This window comes from Lemur catta, chromosome 18 (genome assembly GCF_020740605.2).
Source record: "Lemur catta isolate mLemCat1 chromosome 18, mLemCat1.pri, whole genome shotgun sequence".
NCBI classification, from domain to species: Eukaryota; Metazoa; Chordata; class Mammalia; order Primates; family Lemuridae; genus Lemur; species Lemur catta.
The window spans coordinates 5,711,317-5,729,945 of record NC_059145.1 but is presented as its reverse complement, the minus strand read 5'-3'; the positions used below and the strand labels follow the sequence as shown (position 1 = coordinate 5,729,945).

The window sequence follows — 18,629 nt, the reverse complement described above, 5'->3', positions numbered from 1 at the left end:
CTACGCGGTAAGCTGGCCACAAAGCTGGGCCGGGCGGAGGCCTTGCCACTCACTCACACGCACTGCCGCCCACCCCAGGCCAGCCTCTCACTGCAAGTCCAAGGAGACCCTTGTCCCAGGCCCCCCTCAAAAGGGCAAATTAGAGGTGAAGCCACATCGGCCCCTCCCGGCTGGGTGAGAGTTGGAAGGGCCTGCAGTGCCGGGGCCGCGCGCTGCACAGTCACCTTTGGGCCGGGGGCACCGTCCACGCCGTGCTCTCCCTGGGGCCCCACACTCCCTGGCTCGCCCTGAAATAGAACATCCACAGTGAGAGTGAGCACAGGGTCGGGGGCAGCCAGGGGTGCCGGGGCTGAGGGGCCTGGTGCCTGAGCCCACCACCCCGGGGCTCTCCCCAGCTCAGGGGGCACAGGACCACAGCCACCACTTGCCGGTCTGGACCTTGGCACACATTTGGGGCAGCTCAGGGGCTCACGAGACCGTTTGGAGGCCAGCTGGCCGGGATTCGGTGGCTGTTGTGAGGGGTTGGGGGAGGAAGGCTTGAAGATGACCCCCCATTCCTGGCTTGGGGACAGGGCACAGAGTGGGGTCCCCTGAGATGGGAACCAAGAGGGGTTGGGGGAGTGAGTGGAGGGAAATGGCCTAGACGAGGTGCCAGGCCCGTTGGCAAGAGGGGCCCAGGGCCCTCCGCTGCCTCGCTCTGGCGGCCCTGGGCAGTAGCCCATGCGGTGAAGGGGCCAGGATGAGGCTTCACCGGGCAGACAAAACTGGGGAGGTGGCAGGCAAGGGACTGCTGAGGGAGGGGCAGATACCCACCTTGGGCCCGGGGGGTCCAGGGAGCCCTGGCTGGCTTGGCGTCCCGTCGTCCCCCTGAGGAGAGAGCAGCTGGAGCTCGCTGGCCGGACGTGCTGGCCGTCAGCCGGCCCTCCCTCCTCTGGAACAGCACATCAGCCCCTCCTGGCCCCAGCACTGGCCACACTGGGTGGGGCAGCTCCCCGCCTCACCCCTCGAGGGTGGGGGAGGTCAGAACCATCTCTGTCCCCTGTCCCCACCAGCCCAGCACCAGCCAAGAGCAAGCCCAGCAGCAATTGGCAGAAGGAGCAGAAGGGCAGGTGAGTGACAGTGAATTCATTCATTCATCCAACAAGTGTTTTGTGAGTACCCCTGCAGGCCCGGCAGATGAGACCCTCCCCAGACAGTCATAGGCCACGGAGGGAGAAGAGATACACAAATGCAGGCACGGTGTCAAGGGGCAGGGTGTTGGGAAGAGAACACAAGAGGATGGCACGATGGAGAGGGACTCGGGGAAGATCATTGTTGTTCAGTGGTTCCCAGGCTCGAGCTCACATCAGTGTCACCCAGGGGCTGGTTAAACAGACCTGGGCCCAGTCTCAGAGCGTCTGGGTCTGGGGTGGGCCCGGGATCTGCATTCCTGACAAGCCCCAGGTGATGCTGGTTCTGCTGGTGCCAGGACCACACTTGGGAACCACTTTCCCAGGCCCTGAAGTGGGCATGAATTTGATGTGTTTGAGGAAGGGAAAGAATGAGTGAGATTCCGGCTTCACTGAGACCTAGGCCGGGGCAGCCACCCACCGTGCGGATCTGGTCTGGTGGATGGAAGGCCACCTGCGTGTGGGGGCTCCCATCCTCACTCCGCCCCAGCCCCCTTCTCCCCAGCCACCTCCTCCCCGGGCCCTCACCTTCTTTCTAGGCACACCGGGTTCACCCTGAGGGGGAGGCCAGGGGGGCGCAAGAGAGAGGTCAGGGCCATAGGCGAGGCCTGGACACAGGCCTCTTGTCCCTCTGGTAGAAGTGGCACCAGTGGCCCTGCCCAGGGCCAGCTCAGAGAGCCCTGGACCCCTCGGAGAGGTGCTCACGGGTGGTGGGCTGACAGTCTTGGATGCCACTCCTGAGCCAGTCACCCCCAAGCTCAATGACCCCAGACAAGTCACTGCTCCTGACAGTGGGGAGGTGGCTCTCCAGCCTCAGGGGTGCTGTGAGGATGCCAGAGAGCGCACGGCGAGCCCCGGCTGGCAGCAGGCGCAGCAGAGCTCTTTTCCATCCCACCCCCCTCCCCCGGCAGGGAGGGCCTGGCTTTCCACCCCGCCGAGGAGGGGGAAGGGAGAGGCCTTAGGAGCTAACGTGGTGGGAAATGTGTGTCCACACAGAAACCCGCACGTGGATGTTGATAGCTTTTTTCACAACTGTCAAAACTTGGAAGCAAACAAGATGACCACCCTCAGGTGAGTGGATAAACACACTGTGGACCATCCAGACGGTGGAACACGATTCAGCTCTAAAAACCAACGAGCTGTCGAGCCACGAGAGATGCAGAGGAACGCGAGAGCGTTTACTAGGCACCGCTGCACGCCATGGAGACAGCGGCAAGGCCAGTGGCTGCCAGGCCTGGGGAGGGACGGGAGGAGGAGGTGGGGCACGGAGAGCTGCTGGGCAGTGCCAGTGCTCTGGGACCCTGCCACGGGGGTGTTAGCATGGTAGTACATCTGTCCTGACTCGGAATGCACAGCACCCGGAGGACCCTGGTGTGAGCTGTGGGCCTTGGGTGATGATGTGTCAGTGCAGGCTCATCAGCTGTGACACACGTGGGGGAGGCCGTGCATGTGTGGGGACAGGGGTGACAGGGGAACTCTCTGTACTTTCCACTCAATTTTGTTGTGAATCAAAAACTGTTCTAGGCCAGGCAAGGCAGCTCATGCCTGTAATCCCAGCACTTTGAGAGGACGAGGCGGGAGGATCACTTGAGACCAGGAGTTTGAGACCAGCCTGAGCAAGAGTGAGACCCTGTCTCTACTAAAAATTTAAAAATTAGCTGGGCGTGGTGGCACGCGCTTGCAGTCCTGGCTACTTGGGAGGCTGAGGGAGGAGGATCACTTGAGCTCAGGGAGTTTGAGGCTGTGGTGAGCTATGATGATGCCACTGTACTCCAGCCTGGGCAACAGAGTAAGATCCTGTCTCAGAAAAAAAAAACAAAACCAAAACCAAAACCAAAAATACACCCCCCCCCCGCCCCCGAAAACAGAAACAAAAACCTATTCTGAAAGTAAAGTCTATTGAAAACCAAAAAGCTAATGTGTTTTTTGTTTCAATCCTCACAGCTTAGTGTGAAGAAGGCAGGAAAGGTTGATTATGCCCCATTTAATAGACGAGTAAGCTGAGGCCCAGAGACACGCAGTGACTTGCCCGTAGTCACAGAATTTGGTTTCCTGGCCCCACTGTCTGGGCTTTCACGTGGGGGGAGGTATTGCTGCAGGAGCCCACCCCACAGGCTGGGTGTGGGGAGTGCGGCACACTCACCTTGGGCCCTGGGGGTCCCTTGGGGCCCTGGAAACGGAGAAAGGAAGCTGTCAGATGCCATACCGAAGGCCGCTCCTGCTCCTGTCTTCCTCACACCAAGTCCCACAGAGGAGGAGACAGGGCTGTCGCTAACACTGGGGCCCGTCTCCGTGTGCCCTGGACAGCTTCTGCACGCGGGCTTGGTGGGGATGGGTGGACTGCAGCCCCCACAGGAATGTGGGGCTATGTGGACTCTGCCCGGCTGGCACCTCGTCCACCCAGAGGCAGGGGCACAAATGTGCCTAGGCATGTGTCCAAATGCACACACGCACGCACACACGCACAATCCTGGTGTCAGTGTGTGTGGGAAAGGGGTTTCTGGGGCTGGGAACCGCAGTCCCATCAGCCCAGCTCTGAAATGCCCTGGATACTGACCATCTCGCCGTCTTGTCCAGGCTCTCCTCTGGGGCCCTGAGAGGACAGCAATGAGGGGTGCAGGATGTCACGTTTGACTGAGCCCAGACCTCATGCCAGACCCCGGCTGGGGCTCTGAGTACATTGCTCATGTCATCTTCCCCAAACTCTTAGGAGCGGCACCACCCGCCCCACTCACAGATGGAAAAGCTAGACTCTGGGCCGGGCGCGGTGGCTCACGCCTGTAATCCTAGCTCTGGGAGGCCGAGGCGGGTGGATCGCTCGAGGTCAGGAGTTCGAGACCAGCCTGAGCAAGAGTGAGACCCCGTCTCTACTAAAAATAGAAAGAAATTATCTGGCCAACTAAAAATATATATACAAAAAAATTAGCCGGGCATGGTTGCTCATGCCTGTAGTCCCAGCTACTCGGGAGGCTGAGGCAGTAGGATCGCTTAAGCCCAGGAGTCTGAGGTTGCTGTGAGCTAAGCTGACGCCACGGCACTCACTCTAGCCCGGGCAACAGAGTGAGACTCTGTCTCAAAAAAAAAAAAAAAAAAAAAAAAAAAAAAAAAAAAAAAAAAAAAAAAAAAAAAAAAAAAAAAAAAAAAAAAAAGAAAAGCTAGACTCTGGCCGTGTGACAAAGATGAGCCACTGAGTGGCTGCCTGGTCGGTGGGGGTGTGGGCTCCACACTGCAGGGAGGGCAGGCTGGTGTTCCTGGGGGAGGGAGAGGGTGGGAGAGTGCGGTCTGGCCCCCAGGATTGGGTTAGGACCCTGGGAGAACTCCGAGGACTCGTTACCACCAGGGAGGACCAGGGAGGGCCTGAGAGAGGAAGAAGGTTGCTAAAGACCAGAGAGAGAGAGAGAGAGAGAGAGAGAGAGAGAGAGAGAGAGAGACAGAGACAGAGAGAGAGAGAGATGGAGGAGGGCCACGCAGGGCCTCAGGGTCTGGCTGAGTCAGGATGAGGACTGAGGTGGCAACCAAGGGCAGGGTTAGGTCTCTGGTCTCTTTGGGATTAGAGTTCAGTTTGGAGTCAGGGTCACAGTCTGCAGGGGTCAGGGTCAGGGTTAGGGGCTGGTTAATTGTCTGGATTTGGGAATGAATTTGCGGTCAAGGTCTTGATTTGGGTTAGGGACCCCATTAGTGTTACATTTAAGGTCTGACTGTGGTAAGGGTCTGGGCTGGGGCTAGGGACAGGTTTAAGTCTTGGTCAGGGACAGGATCTGAACTGGGGTCGAGGCTGGGGCTGGGTTGGAGTTAAGGTCGGGCCCAGGTTCGGTGCCTGGGCTGGGGTTAAGATTGTGTTGGGTCTGCACTAGGGATAGGGCTGGGGTTGGGGTCGGCTCTGGGATGAGGCTTTGGGGTTTTGGTCAGTACAGGACAGGTCCTTGGTGGGCCAGCCCCATGTCCTCTCTTACCGCTGGGCCTTGTGCTCCCCGGGGGCCATCTTTCCCAGTGTCACCAGGAGGGCCCCGGGCCCCAGGGGGTCCAGGGGGCCCTGGAGGTCCAGCAGCTCCATCTTGCCCTTGGTCTCCCTGAAAAAGATGGGGCTTGGCATGACTCTGAGGGTGGGGGAAGGGCTCCAGCCTCCAGAGAGGCTCCTGCAGCGGGGCAGCCCCTCAGCCTGCCTCTTTCCCAGCCCTGGGCTGGGCTCAAAGGGAAGGGCTTTCTTACTGGGCCTCTTGCCACTTTTTGGCGGCCACGTGAAGAAATAGGTCTCTGCACCTCGGTGTACGAGGCCCAGCAGGACCTTTTACATGCCAAGGAACGTGCCAACTCTGCAGCCCCTGAAGCCTGGATGCGGTGTTCCGGTGCGTGTGGGCGCAGGCTGGCTGTGGGAAAAGGCACGCGTGCCCTCCCAGCCCCCTGCTTTTCAGAAAGGGGACCGAGTGTCTCCTGAAAGACCTTCTCGGCTGGTCAATGCCGGCTTCATTAAAAGTGGTGTAAGTGCACTCTGGGGCATTTATCCCAGAGAAATGAAAAGTTAGGTTCATACAAAAACCTGTACATGTATGTTCATAGCGCTTTATTAGTAATAGCTCTGAACTGGAAACTCCAAGCATCTTTCAGTGGGTAAGTGGTTAACCAGCTGTGGTGCATCCAAATCATGGGACACTGCTCAGCAGTAAATGGAAAAGGAACAAGCCACTGACACAGGCAACACCTTGGATGCATCATCTCAAGGGAACTGTGCCCATCTCAAAAGGTCAGTGCAGGCTGGGCGCGGTGGCTCACGCCTGTAACCCTAGCACTCTGGAAGGCCGAGAAGGGAGGATTGTTTGAGCTCAGGAGTTCGAGACCAGCCTGAGCAAGAGCGAGACCCGGTCTCTACTAAAAATAGAAATTATATAGATAGCTACAAATATATATAGAAAAAGTTAGCCGGGCATGGTGGCGCATGCCTGTAGTCCCAGCTATTCGGGAGGCTGAGGCAGGAAGATCGCTTGAGCCCAGGAGTTTGAGGTTGCTGTGAGCTAAGCTGATGCCACGGCACTCTAGCCCAGGTGACAGAGCAAGACTTTGTCTCAAAAAAAAAAAAAAAGTCCACGCGGTATGACTGCATCTATGTAGCACTCTCGAAATGGCAAAGTTATAGACATGGAGAACAATTTTTTTTGAGACAGAGTCTCGCTCTGTCACCTGGGCTAGAGTGCCGTGGCATCAGCCTAGCTCACAGCAACCTCAAACTCCTGGGCTCAAGCGATCCTCCTGCCTCAGCCTCCCAGGTAGCTGGACTACAGGAGTACACCACGACACCTGGCTAATTTTTTCAATTCTTCGTAGAGACGGGGTCTTGCTCTTGCTCAGGCTGGTCTCAAACTCCTGAGCCCAAGCGATCCACCCCACTCACCCTCCTAGAGTGCTGGGATTACAGGCATGAGCCACTGTGCCCGGCCGAGAACAAATTAGTAGTTGCCAGGAGTTTGGAATGAGAAGGACGGATGTGATTTTTAGATCACTATGTGGTGGCTAAACGAATCTACAAGTGTGATAAAATTGCATAAAACTAAACACACACCCAAATGAGTGTATATAAAACTGGGGAAATCTGAATAAGGTTGGTGGGTTTTATCAGTGTCAATTTCCTGTTCGTGAGATTGAACTACAGTGGTGCAAGACGTCATCACTGGGGAAGCTGGATGAAGATGTACGGGGCATTACATGTTACCAATGCAGGTGAGTCTATAATTATCTCACAATGAAAGTTACAAGGAAAGGTGGCGAAGGGCCACACGGGCTCATGCAACACTAAGTCCCCAACTTTCGGACTTGATGTTAGTACCGGGTCAGACCTCAGGCAGCCACAGCCCTCACTTCTTGGCCCGAATTTCAAGGAGGAAAGCCCACAGTGTGACCGGCACTTTCCTGCTTCCCTAGCAGGGCCTGCCCAGTACCAGCACAGGGCACGGGAATGGGGCACTCCAAGGCCATGGTGCCAGTGGCTCCCAAACTTCTTGTAATCAAGAAAGGAAGAAACCTTTTGTGGACCCAGCACTGGGCCAGTGAGGACGTCGTGAAGACTGTCTTATTCTACTGTTCCATCTGCATCTGTGTGGCGAGCTGGCCAGGGCACTGTTACTGTCTGGCTGGGGGTCAGAGAGGGTAAACCTTTACCTACAGTTACAGAGCCTTCTCTGACTGTCAAGGTAGATTGTCCCTTTTAGATACTTTCTTTCATCCATGGTTGCCATGATCGGAAAGAGCTCGTCTCTGTAGCAGACTGCAGTTAACACATAATTCATTTGTTTTCCCAACAAAAAAATCAGCGGAAGCTCTCAGTGTCTACCATGCATGTCTTCTGACTAGTCTGGTATAGCCAGGGACCAACCAAAAGGTTATAACTCCAGCTAAAAGGAAAGAAAACGGACAGTTTGGTCATCCGCTGCGGGTGGTGAGGGTGGCAGGTAATTCCTGTTTCGTTTTGGGCTGCATCGGGAAGATCTGCCGACACCCCTCAGCCCTCCGCTGCCCCCTTCGCAGCTCAGGGGTCTCAGCCTGGGAACCCCTGTCTGGCCTCTCCTAATAAGGCAGAAAGTGGATTTAGACCCTTGACTGAGTTCTCGGAGAGATGTTCCTAGGTTCTTCCCCAGGTGCCCTCCCTCCGATGGGATGGCTGAGGTCTCGCCCTGGGAAGGTGGGGTGAGTCCAGGGAGCACAGCAAAGCAGTGGGCCCAGCCCCCCACTCGGCCAGTCTACCTTGAGGACCTGGAGACTGTATGCGTGACGGTCTCTATTTACAAAGCCTGGATGGAGCCGTGGGAAAACCATCTGGTCAGCAAACAGATCGTGTGGTCAGAAAGGCAGGAGGGTGATTGCAAAAACCACAAGGCTTTTGACATCGGGAGGCAAAGCCACGAAACCCAGCCCAGAGAAAGGCAGTTTGGTGATTGGGTGCACAGACACCCGCTCCAGAGAGGTCCCTGCACCAGCCTGTGCCCCACAGGCTCACCTGCACGGTGGCCTTGCCGCTCTCCCTGGGAGGAGATGTGTGGGGAGGGGTGGGGGGCACTATTTCTCCCACCGCCTTGATTCAGGATGGCCCGTGACTGATTGCACCAACGAAATACAGGGGAAATAATGCTGTCTGCATCCTGGGTGTAGCTCTCAACAGGGCCCTGGCAGTGCCGCCTCCTGCCTCTGCCTCCTGCCTCTGGGAATGCTGCCCTCGGGAAGCCCCTTGGGCGCGGGAGCCACAGGGGCCCTGGCCGCAGAGCCACCCTGCCCACGCCGGCTGCCGGTGCCTGCGACCAGAGAGACCCTAGCGACCCAGAGACCCCACGAGAAAAGGACACACTGTAGTTTTAAGCCACTAAACTGTTAGTTTTTTTGCAGGGGGGCGGGAGCTGTCTCACAGATGCTTGGAACACAGGGACGACAGGGGGCGGGAGGGGCCTGCGAGGAAACCTGCTCTTCCGTGGCCCCGGGTGCGGGCAAGACCAGCTTCTATACATCCTCCTTCGGCAAGCCAAGCGAAAGGATTTTTCTCAGCAGCCAGAACTCAGCGTGAGCCCCCTTTCTTTGACTTCAGAGCAACCTCACCAGCGTTAGGCGGCCTCAGAGCCCGGCAGGAGTGGCTCTGCCCGGGGCTCCGCCTGGCTAGCGCCTTCCCTGCTCAGGGCCACGGAGGTGCGAGCGGGACCCAGCCCAGCCTGACCACAAAGCTCCAGGCGCCACCACTTCCTTCCATCCCCTGTCCTGTGCCCTCCGCGGGGACCAGCGGCCCTCTCTCTCCACTCACCTCCACCTCCAGCCTTGCAGGTGCTCGCCACAGGTGACCGGCCCCCAGGCTATGTTTCCACCCCACAACCTGCCTAAAAACAACCAGGCATAGGCTGCTTTCTGGTCCCTCTCTGGGCAGCTGGTGCCCGCCTCTCGACCTGCGGCCAGTGCTCCCGTAGCCTCCTGCTCGGCTGTGCTGGAAATGGCAAGGGCACCCGCCTACGGCCAGCCACTCCAGTGACCCTCTGCCAAGACCTGCTTTGTGCGGCCACCTCAAGAGGCCCACCCCGACATGGGGCCTCCACTCTGCTTCAGCTTCTGTTCAGGAGACCCCGGGCTCAGCGACAGGCACTTCTGAGTTCCTGGGTGCTGGGGACACTGAGGGGCAGGTTGGTTGGGAGACTGATCTGCTGTCCCCATGCTGGGTGGAGGGCGCTGGCTTGTGCGCAGCAATGAATCTTCACAACAACCGCCTGGGGGAGGGCTGTCACCCCCACGCACAGTTGTAGAAACAGAGTCTCAGAGGGGAAAGTGGTGACTTGTTCACGGCCATTTGGCTGGTGGTGGCAGAGCTGAGCTTTGGGCTCAGGTCTGCTGGCCCTGGAGCCTCCCCTCTTCCTGGGCCGCTGCCTGCCCTCAGGTTGGTCAGTTTCAGACCTGGCACAGTGCCAGCCCCCCTGTCCAGCATCTAAGTGATAAACTTGGGAACGGACATCTGCCAGACCCTCTTCCTCTGTGCAGGGGGTCCCTGGGGGCTCCCACACAGTGGCCAAGGGTGGGGAGGAGGGGCTGCCTCCCGTGCGTCTGTGACGAGCTCTGAGAGCCAGAACCCAGAGGGAACGAAGGTGTGCCTTGTCATCACAGAAACCGTGCGGTGTGGGCGGGCGAGGGGGGTTGTGCACAGGCGAGGGGGGTTGTGCTCAGTTCTTACCCGGGGGCCGAAGTCTCCTGGTGCACCCTAGGGACGAAAGACAGGGAGACATGTCACCACCGCTGCCATTATTCCCTCACATTTCCTGTGGAGTGGTCAGTCTGCTCAGTGCTCTGCATGTGTGGTCCGACTTGATTCTAACAACAACAACAGGCAGGCTCTACTGTTATCTCCTCTCCGATGAGCCAGGTGAGATGTGGCGAGGCCAGTAACCCGCCCTAGGCCACACAGCCAGCGGATCCGGATCCGGGGCTTGAGCCCAGGTGTTCCCTTATCTATCGCCAGCCCCAGGCCTCACGGAGTAGAGGCAGCTGCTCCCACCTGTCCTCTGGGAGGGATGACAATGATTGTTTTACGCTAGGAAGCTTTGGGGCAGTGCATGATGCAGCAGCAGAGACCAAGACACCAGTTCCTCTCTGGCTTCAAGCCCCAGCTTGAATTGTTTCTGTGCTTCGGTGGCATCAGTTAGAGCCAGTGGGACGTCACCAGAGGGTAATCGTGACACCTACCAATGCGCTAGTCTCTCATCATCGATGAACTTTCAGACCGTGACCTCATGCAGTCCTCCCCATGGCTCTGTGAGGTTGGTTTTAATTTACAGATGGGGAAACTGAGGCCCACAGAGCCAGGCAACTTGTACAAGGCCACACAGTTGGTGATGGAGCCAGAAGGCAAAGCTGAGGCCCTGAACACCAAATCCTGTGCCTTCCCACAGCGTCCTCAGCCCTGATGGCGGACTGGAACCCGCCCTGCTCGGAACCTAAGCTGCCACTTCACAGAAGGAACTGCCAAGTTCCAGGGCGGGGTGGATGTGGTCGAGCCCTTCCCTGGAAGCACACCTTGGTGTGTCCTGGCCACTCCCTCTCCTGCTCCCACATGGGACACACAGGTCTCCTGTTCCCTTCCAAGGCACTCGGAGACCCTCGCCCTCCAGCAGGGCTCTGTGTGACTTTTAGTGCCAAATGCCAGGGAAGCCTTTCTCACATGGGGCTGCCAAGAGCGCTCTCTGCCACCTGTGTTTCTGCGGGTGCCCTCCCCATAAGAGTGCTGTTAACGTGGTTATTCAACCCTCAGGCCTGCCTGGCTCCCCTCTTCATGATTAATGGCTTTGGAAACTCATCATTTGGGACAGATTGGGGGGCCTTTGAGTTTTGTAACTTATGCTCCGGTGCCAGGAGAACTCAGGCTGAACCCTCAGGCATGTGAAACATAAGGCTTGTAACCATTTTAGGAGGCAGGCACTGCTCATCCTGTTTTATAGATGGGGAACCTGAGGCTCTAGAAGGGGCTGTGACATGCTCAACGTCACAGTCTGGAACTGGGGTTTGGAGGCAGGTTTTTGGCATCCTTCCTCAGCTACCACATCTGGACAGACTCCAGCTTCACTTACCTTTTCCCCTTTAGGGCCTGGAAGTCCCTGGAGAAGGAAAGTGGAGAAACAACAGGCCTGAGTGAGGAGGCAGAGGCTGGCCCCCCTTCCAGCTTCCCCACAGCTCCAAGGGCCTGTGATGCTGAGCAGAGCCCTGGGCAGGTAAGTGGAAAATGGCACACAAGCCATCAGCCCTTAACGAGAGCTGCCCTTGCTGGCCCCAAGGCAGCACCACAGCTCAGTCTTCAGCATGAGGAAGGTGAGGGATTTGAGGCCACCAGCAAGGGCCCACTGGCATTTCTGCAGCAGGGAAAGGGGCACATGCACTAGTCACTCCTCCCAGAGAGCACAGCCCCTCACTGCTCAGCACCCGCCTGCGCCAGCTGCTGGAGAGGAGACCACTGCCCCCAAGCTGTCTGTCTGAAATCTGCAAGGCAGGCAGTGGACAGAGATCCTGTTTCCAGAAATGTTCTTTCCTTTAAGGGTGGTAGCCTTTTGGAGTCTGGGCTCTATCCATCAGTCTTTGCTTGGAAGAGTTATCTATCCATCCATCCACCCACCCACCCACTCATCCACCCACCAGCTCTGTCTGTCTGTCCATTAGTCAATTTGTTCACTCATCCACCCATCCACCCATCCACTCATCCACCCATCCATCCGCCCACCCATCCACCCATCCACTCATCCACCCATCCATCCGCCTACCCATCCACCCATCCACTCATCCACCCACCCATCCACCCATCCACTCATCCACCCATCCATCCGCCCACCCATCCATTCGCCCAACCACTCATCCACCCATCCACTCATCCACCCGTCTACACACCCATCCACCCATCCATCCTCCCACCCATCCACCCATCCATTCGCCCATGAACTCATCCACCCACCCATCCACCCATCCATCCTCCCACCCATCCACCCATCCACCCATCCATTCACCCATGCACTCATCCATCCACCCATCCACCCATCCATCTGCCCACCCATCCATCCATCCATCCATCCATCTCTCCATCCACCCAGCCATCCATGTATTCATCTGTCCACATCCAATTATTCATTTACTTGTGCCGTCTTCCTGTGCACTTTATTCATTGGCTGAGGATGCCCATGGACTATGGGCCCCTGGCCAGGTGTTGAGAACTCAGCCTGATGCCCACCATGGAAGTCTTGAGAATACATCCAGAGACACTCTGTGCCTGGAGCCCACTGGGAGGGGCTCACAAGCTGTCAGAGCTAACTGGACACCAGCAACTATGCTGCCCACAGTTCCCCATAAGCCTAAAACATTCCTATCAGGGAGGGGTTAATGCACCCATTTCACAGACAAGAAACCTCAGATTTGGGAGGTGGAGAGGCCCCCCCATGGGTGTCACAGTCAGCAGGTGGTGGACCTGGATTTGAACTCAAGTCTGGCACCCAAATGGCTTCTCTCTGTGCTGAACTGGGTTCCCAGTGGCCCCTTCCCTCTGGTGCGCCACAGTCACTCACAGCCCCGCAGTGGCAGTCCCACCCCAGGACCACCTAGAATTGCCTTGTCATCACTTACAGGCTTGCCATCCAGACCCAGGGGTCCCTGCAAAATGAGAGAGAAAGAGAGAGAAAAGGTTACACATGGGAACAGCACTTCCTCTGTGTCTTATGACCCAGGTCAGTGACAAGAAAACAAAGCCTGTCCTGAGCCCAGTGGTCTGGGCACTTCCATGTGGACTGGGGCCGGGCTGAGGGGAAGGCATCTGCTGCCCAGAAGCCCCTCCTCTGACAACAGAGCCCCAGTTCTTCTATGAAGACACCCCCACCACAACCCATGGTGTCTGGCTGCTGCTGGGCGTGGGTGTGTGGCCGAGTTCCCTCCACCGGGGAGCCAGCGGCAGGGACGGGCCTGGGACCCCAGCTGAGCGCCTTGCCTGGCACTGGGAATGGTGGTGCTTTAGGGGAGGGATGGGGCTCAGCCTGCAACCCCAAGGACCACCGCGTGGCTTGAGAACAAGCCGACAGAGAGGAAGGCAAAGCTGAGAGACAGAGAAGGACAGGGCAGAGGGCTGGAAGCTGCAGCTACTCCTGCACACTTCAGTTCATGAGCTAGTACTTCTTTTTTTCCTTTAAGCCAGCTTGAATTGAGTTTCTGTCACTTGCAGCTGGAAGAGACTTGCAGGCGCTGAGCTTCCTGCACTGCTGTGGGCTCTGCAGGCAAAGGAAAGGGTGAGAGAAGCCTGCTCACTCCCGGGCTGGCTCTGAGAGCCATGGCACCGCAGGGGCCTCCAGGGCCTCCGTGGAGTCTGTGGAGGGCCGGCAGCCACTGCTCCGCAGTCGCGTGGGGGCGGAGAGGAATCCAGCCTGGTCTCTGCCAGCCCCGTCCGCCTCCCTGCAACTGTTCCCTCATCCCCACATACACTTCGCCCTTGACCCCAGCAACGCTGCGCGAAGCTCCACACTTTCAACATGCACTGCCTACTCGCCGGCACACTTTCCCTCTCTTGCACAACTTCAGCTCAGGTACGACCTCTTGCACGAAGCCCCCAGGCTCCTCTACTTCCCAGAGCCAGGCCATCTGGCCCTGTTCCCAGCACATATATTCTAACTGTTGCACACAGCACCATGTGTTGTTAACAACGTGTGGACGACCCAGCCTTGCTTGGCCGAGTCAGGAAAGGGTCTGATCCCCTGTGTCTCCAGTGCTTGGATGAGGCCTGGCATGGAGCACGTGCCCGGAAAACGTGTGCTGAGTCAAGCCAGGGAAATGACGCAAGAAAGGGAACGTGTGTGCAGATACATATAATTCAATGTGGAAAGGGGGAAGGCAGGACAGATAAAGGGTTCTGGCTGTTCGGAGCCAGGAGAGTGCGCCCTGGGGGACTGACTGCGAGGCAGAGCTACCTGGAGACAGCGGCATCGAGGATCTGGATGGACAGTGTGCAGCGTGGCAGCGCGGGCACAGACAGCTGGCAAAGGTGGGAGGAGGGACCCTGCAGGGGGCTGAGGAGGAAGGGAGCTCAGGCCTCAGCTTCTCTCGTCACTCACCGACTGTGGCTTTGTCCCTGCCCCTCTGGGCTTCCACTGGCTGGGGCAGACTCCGTGTCCCAGCATTGGGGCTCTTCATGGCTGGGCCAGCTCCTGCCATTTGGTCACTCTGCATCCCCGTCACCCCCTGAGCTCTCTGGCTTCTTTCCCAGCCTCATGCCTTGGCTTGGGCTGTTCCCGCGGCTTGGAATGCTCTTCCCTGCCGTCTCTGCCTGTGAGAGCTGGCTCTTCTCTGGGGAGCCTTTCCTAGCCCCAGGCGGAGCACTCTCTCCTTCCACAGCTCTGGACGTAGCTGGGAGTGGGCGGCCCGCCTGCCCGGTCAGCAGGTAAACCGCTGGTTTCCCTGGCTCGGCCTCCACACTGCCTGAGCCGCGACAGCCAATCTGCCAATTCCCCGGATGACGTGAGAGCAGCCACTGTGAAGGACTTGCGGCCAGGGCCTTGCTGGCAGCAGGAAACCAGGGCAGTTCTAAAAATTGATATCTAAGTGTTTCTGGCCATCAGCCTCGTGGTCGGCTGAAGGTTTGGACATCAGAGCGATGGGCTGGGGCGCTAGGAGAGGGGAGTGGGGCCATGCCAAAGTCTCGGGGGTTCAGGCCCTGGAGGCTCCTGGTGGGGGCCTCAGCCCCCGTCACAGGCGCAGTTCCGGTCCTTGCCGTCAATCTCCCCAGGAGCTGCCCTAGGGGCCTGTCTCCTCCTGCCAGCTCCTGGCTGTCCTGCTCCCAGGCCCCACATGCACAAGATGGCCTGCGCTCAGCAGTCCACCTGCCACCCTCAGGCTCTGATGGCCTCCTCAGGGCCACGCCCTGCTGGGTGTCCCCACCCTGGATGCCCTCCCCCTCCCTCCTGGGTCTCTTCTGGGAGCTCTTTGTGGCCCCCAAACTCAGTCTTTTTTTTTAAAATTACGAATTCTGTTTTTTGAGACAGCGTCTCACTCCATTGCCCTGAGTAGAGTGCTGTGGCGTCAGCCTAGCTCACAGCAACCTCAAACTCCTGGGCTCAAGCAATCCTCCTGCCTCAGCCTCCCAAGTAGCTGGGACTACAGGCGCCACCACCACACCCGGCTCCATACTCAGTCTTAATCACAGGGCAACCCTGTAAGGTAGGGGATAGCGTCCTCATGTTAGAGGAGGAAACGGAGGCCCAGCAAGGGGGAGACCTTGCACGGGGCCATGCAGCTGGCAGCAGGCAGGGGCTGAAGCCCAGGCTTGAGGCTGCAGGTCTTCATCCTCTCTGCCCTCCAGCTCCCTGTCCCCACTGCCCCCCAGCCTCCGGCTAATTTTTCCAGTGTGGCCATCCCTGCAGACTGTGACCAGGCCCTCGTGCACCCGGGAGTCTTGTTGAGCTGAGCCCAAACACAGGGCAAACCCCGCCCCATACATCTGCATGGATTAAAAACACCACAGTGCAAAGCAAAGCTGGAAAGAGATTAAGGTACAGAAGGTACAGGTAAGAACGAAATGAAGCTCTTCCTTCTCGACATGCAGGAAGGGAGTCAGTGGGCTGCCGAGGGCAGGAGGCCTGGGGCATGTGGACCTGGGATCAGGACAGCTGGGAGCTGGCAGGAGGAGTGGGCGTCTCAAGTGGGCCCTGCAGCTAAACCGCCGGGGCATCACGCCCATGGCCTTCCCTGGACTGACTGACAGCTGCAGTCTCTCCCACACACTGCCCAGAAGAACTTTCTAGAATGTAAATCTGACAGCACTACTCTCCTGCTTCAGGGCCTCTGTGGAACCTGATCCCTGAAGGATGACACCCAGACCCCCTGGCCCTGGTGGCCACAGCCCCTGCCCCAGGCCTGGGCACACTTCTCCCTAGGTCAGGTGTCCTGGTTCGGCCCCTCGCGGGCTGGGCCTGTGCAGGTGCATCACTGGGTCCCCAGGCCCTGTTGCAGGGATGTCTGCAGGGGCAGGGATGTCTGCAGGGGCAGGGACGTCTGCAGGGGCTCAGCTCTTCTAGGAGTGTCCACAGAGCGGAGCCCAGGATGAGGGCGCATCTCAGTGCTGCGGCTGTCTCTGGAAGTGTCCCAGTGGCTGGCCCCTGGCTGTCCTGACCGCAGGCCTCCTGCCTCCCAGGCTGGACGCTGCCCTCTGCCAGCTCCAAGAGTGGCCCTGGTGGGTCACTGATGGTACAGCCTTGGTCCCCAAGGCCTCTTTCTGATGTGTGAGAAGCCTGATAAGTGACAGAAAACCAATTTTCCCACCAAGGGCTCTGCCTATATTGGGGATCCCAGAGCTCTTGGCTTTCAGGACTCAGAGTTTTAAAAGTAAAGAAAGTTGGTAGGTTCCAAGTGAAGGCAGGGGGTGCAGTGTGCCCAGTGCCCTTGGAAACACCCACCATGGGGCTGAAGGAAAGTCAATTCCAATTCCCTGGGAGCAGGAACTGAGGCTGGGCACGTGACGCTCTGTGTAAATACTGACAGAGCAGATGGTGTGGGCTGGCCTTGGGGATGGACCTGACCCGCAGCCATGATGACACCTGGGCAAAAAGTGGTCCCCAGACCCCTGAGTTCTCCGTCTGGGTAAGCAACTGACACTTGGAGAGGCTGCTGGGCGGAGAGTGGCCCCTGGGAGCCACTGAGGAGGGGCCTCCAGTGGGCAGAAGAAGGAACAGCCTGGCTTTGGAGTCAGATGGACCTGCTTGGCTTGGGGACATGATTCTGACCTCGGCTTCTGTCCTGGGCAGGCCGGGCTGCCCTCAGGGCTGGGGCCCTAGGCTGTGAGCCTCCAGAGGATGGAGCCTGCCCCCAGTTACCTATGCCCTGCCTTTCCCAAACTGCTTTCCCACAGCACCCTGTGCCGCAGGGTGCAAACAGGCTCCTCTGGAGAAAGGGGTCCTGTGGCCAAGGCAATTTGAAAACACTGGGTTACGCCCTGTGCAGCAGGCTTCTTTCCTTCAAGCCTTGTCTGAGCCATCAGTCTGCTCTGTGGGTCTCTGAGAGGACAGAGCTCCCGGCCTGAGCGGGCACCCCTACACCCGTCAATGGACTTAGGGCCTGGCTGAGTCTCAGCAAAGCAACTGAGGTCTGAGGCATGAGCATCATCTACTAACATTAGGTTAACACAGTAACTGCCACGTGAGTTGTATTTAACTCAGGCTAGTTTTGAGCCTGGGGCCTCGTGAAGCACACGTAACTCATGTCTCTTCACCGTGGGAGCAACGTGAACTATTTTTCAAGTTGCACATAACTCACACACAGAAAACAATAAAAAATAACAAATTTTTCATTAGAGAGGATCATTTTGTTTTCTAAGTTTTTATTCTATGTTTGTAATAAAACACTGTGGCCCCAAGGAAAATTTTTTTCTCGTGTAGCAGTCAATGTGTTAAGTATGAAATGTCCACTTTCCTGAAGTACTAAGTTTGATATCTCTGACGTTTCACTTCGACACTTCCTGTTTTGTTTTTCTTGTGAATGCCATCGTCGGTCTTTCACACACACGTTTTGGCTTGTGGTTATCTTTCACCTTTTTTTAGAGTAATTTTTGTGAAACTGTTGTTATTTACCCAAACTGGGAGTTTCCCCGGGGGTTGCTGAGCCCGCGAGGGGCAGGGGCTGGCCTGAAGGGAGCCAAGAGAAACATGGGGGGACGTGGTCGGGGGCCCAGGCAGGCCGGGCAGAGTCCAGGCCGAGCGTCTGAGCCAGCGCCAGGCAGTTCTGAGCAGTCTGGAAGGGCAGAGCCCGCGCTGGGTGGAGACGAGCCCTTGGCGGTGTGTGGCGGGCTCTCCCCTCTCAAGGTAGCCTCGCCGCCCCAGACAGCGGCCTGCCCCTGCTCCTCCCGCTGCCCCTCCTGCGGGAGGATGGGAAGGGCGGTGGCACGGGCAGGTGCATCGGCAGCTCACAGACGCAGGCCTGGGGTCTCGCCGGGCCTGGGTTCAAATCCATGCTCTGAGCCCCAGCTCCAAAGACGCCACAGCGCTGGCTTGGAGACGCCCGATCCCGGCCAGCCTCCTCCCCTGCCTGATCAAAGCCAGGGAACCCATCAGAGGTGTTCAACACCTTCTGCCTCCACAAAACCCCACAGCTATTTACAAGCCTCAGTGCTGCTTTGAATCACTCTGTCCCCATGGAGAGCAGCGGTGCTCCAGGACGCTTCAGGATGTGTGAGGAGCAAACAAAGCCCTGGACTGCAGTGAGTAGCAGGCCAGGTGGCCAGCGGCCGGGGACACCAGCCGGGCAGAACCCCTCAATCCCCACCCTGGGAGCTGGCTCAGTCCCTTGCCCCACTCAGGGACCAGAGAGTTCCAGGGCCTTAGTTTCCTCAACTGTGAAATGCAGGTCACACTGTTCTCCTTTCCAATGACAAGTTTAAATCCAGTCCCAGGTCATTCTCCTTTGTTCCTACCTCTCCCAGACCGACCCAACCCGGGAGGCCCA

General features: G+C 57.9%; 1 protein-coding gene across 4 annotated transcripts in view; it reads right to left on the bottom strand.

Moving 5' to 3' along the window:
• COL23A1 (collagen type XXIII alpha 1 chain) overlaps positions 1–18,629 on the bottom strand; it is a 304,308-nt gene that overhangs the window by 16,629 nt on the left and 269,050 nt on the right. For all 4 annotated transcript variants that reach the window (XM_045530513.1, XM_045530516.1, XM_045530515.1 and 1 more), the window contains exons 6-13: positions 12,780–12,806; positions 11,246–11,272; positions 9,856–9,882; positions 5,123–5,239; positions 3,727–3,762; positions 3,313–3,339; positions 814–867; positions 225–287 (exon numbers count right to left, since the gene is read on the bottom strand). In XM_045530513.1, the coding sequence (XP_045386469.1) occupies positions 225–287; positions 814–867; positions 3,313–3,339; positions 3,727–3,762; positions 5,123–5,239; positions 9,856–9,882; positions 11,246–11,272; positions 12,780–12,806 (378 nt within the window). The remainder of the gene's footprint in view (positions 1–224; positions 288–813; positions 868–3,312; positions 3,340–3,726; positions 3,763–5,122; positions 5,240–9,855; positions 9,883–11,245; positions 11,273–12,779; positions 12,807–18,629) is intronic.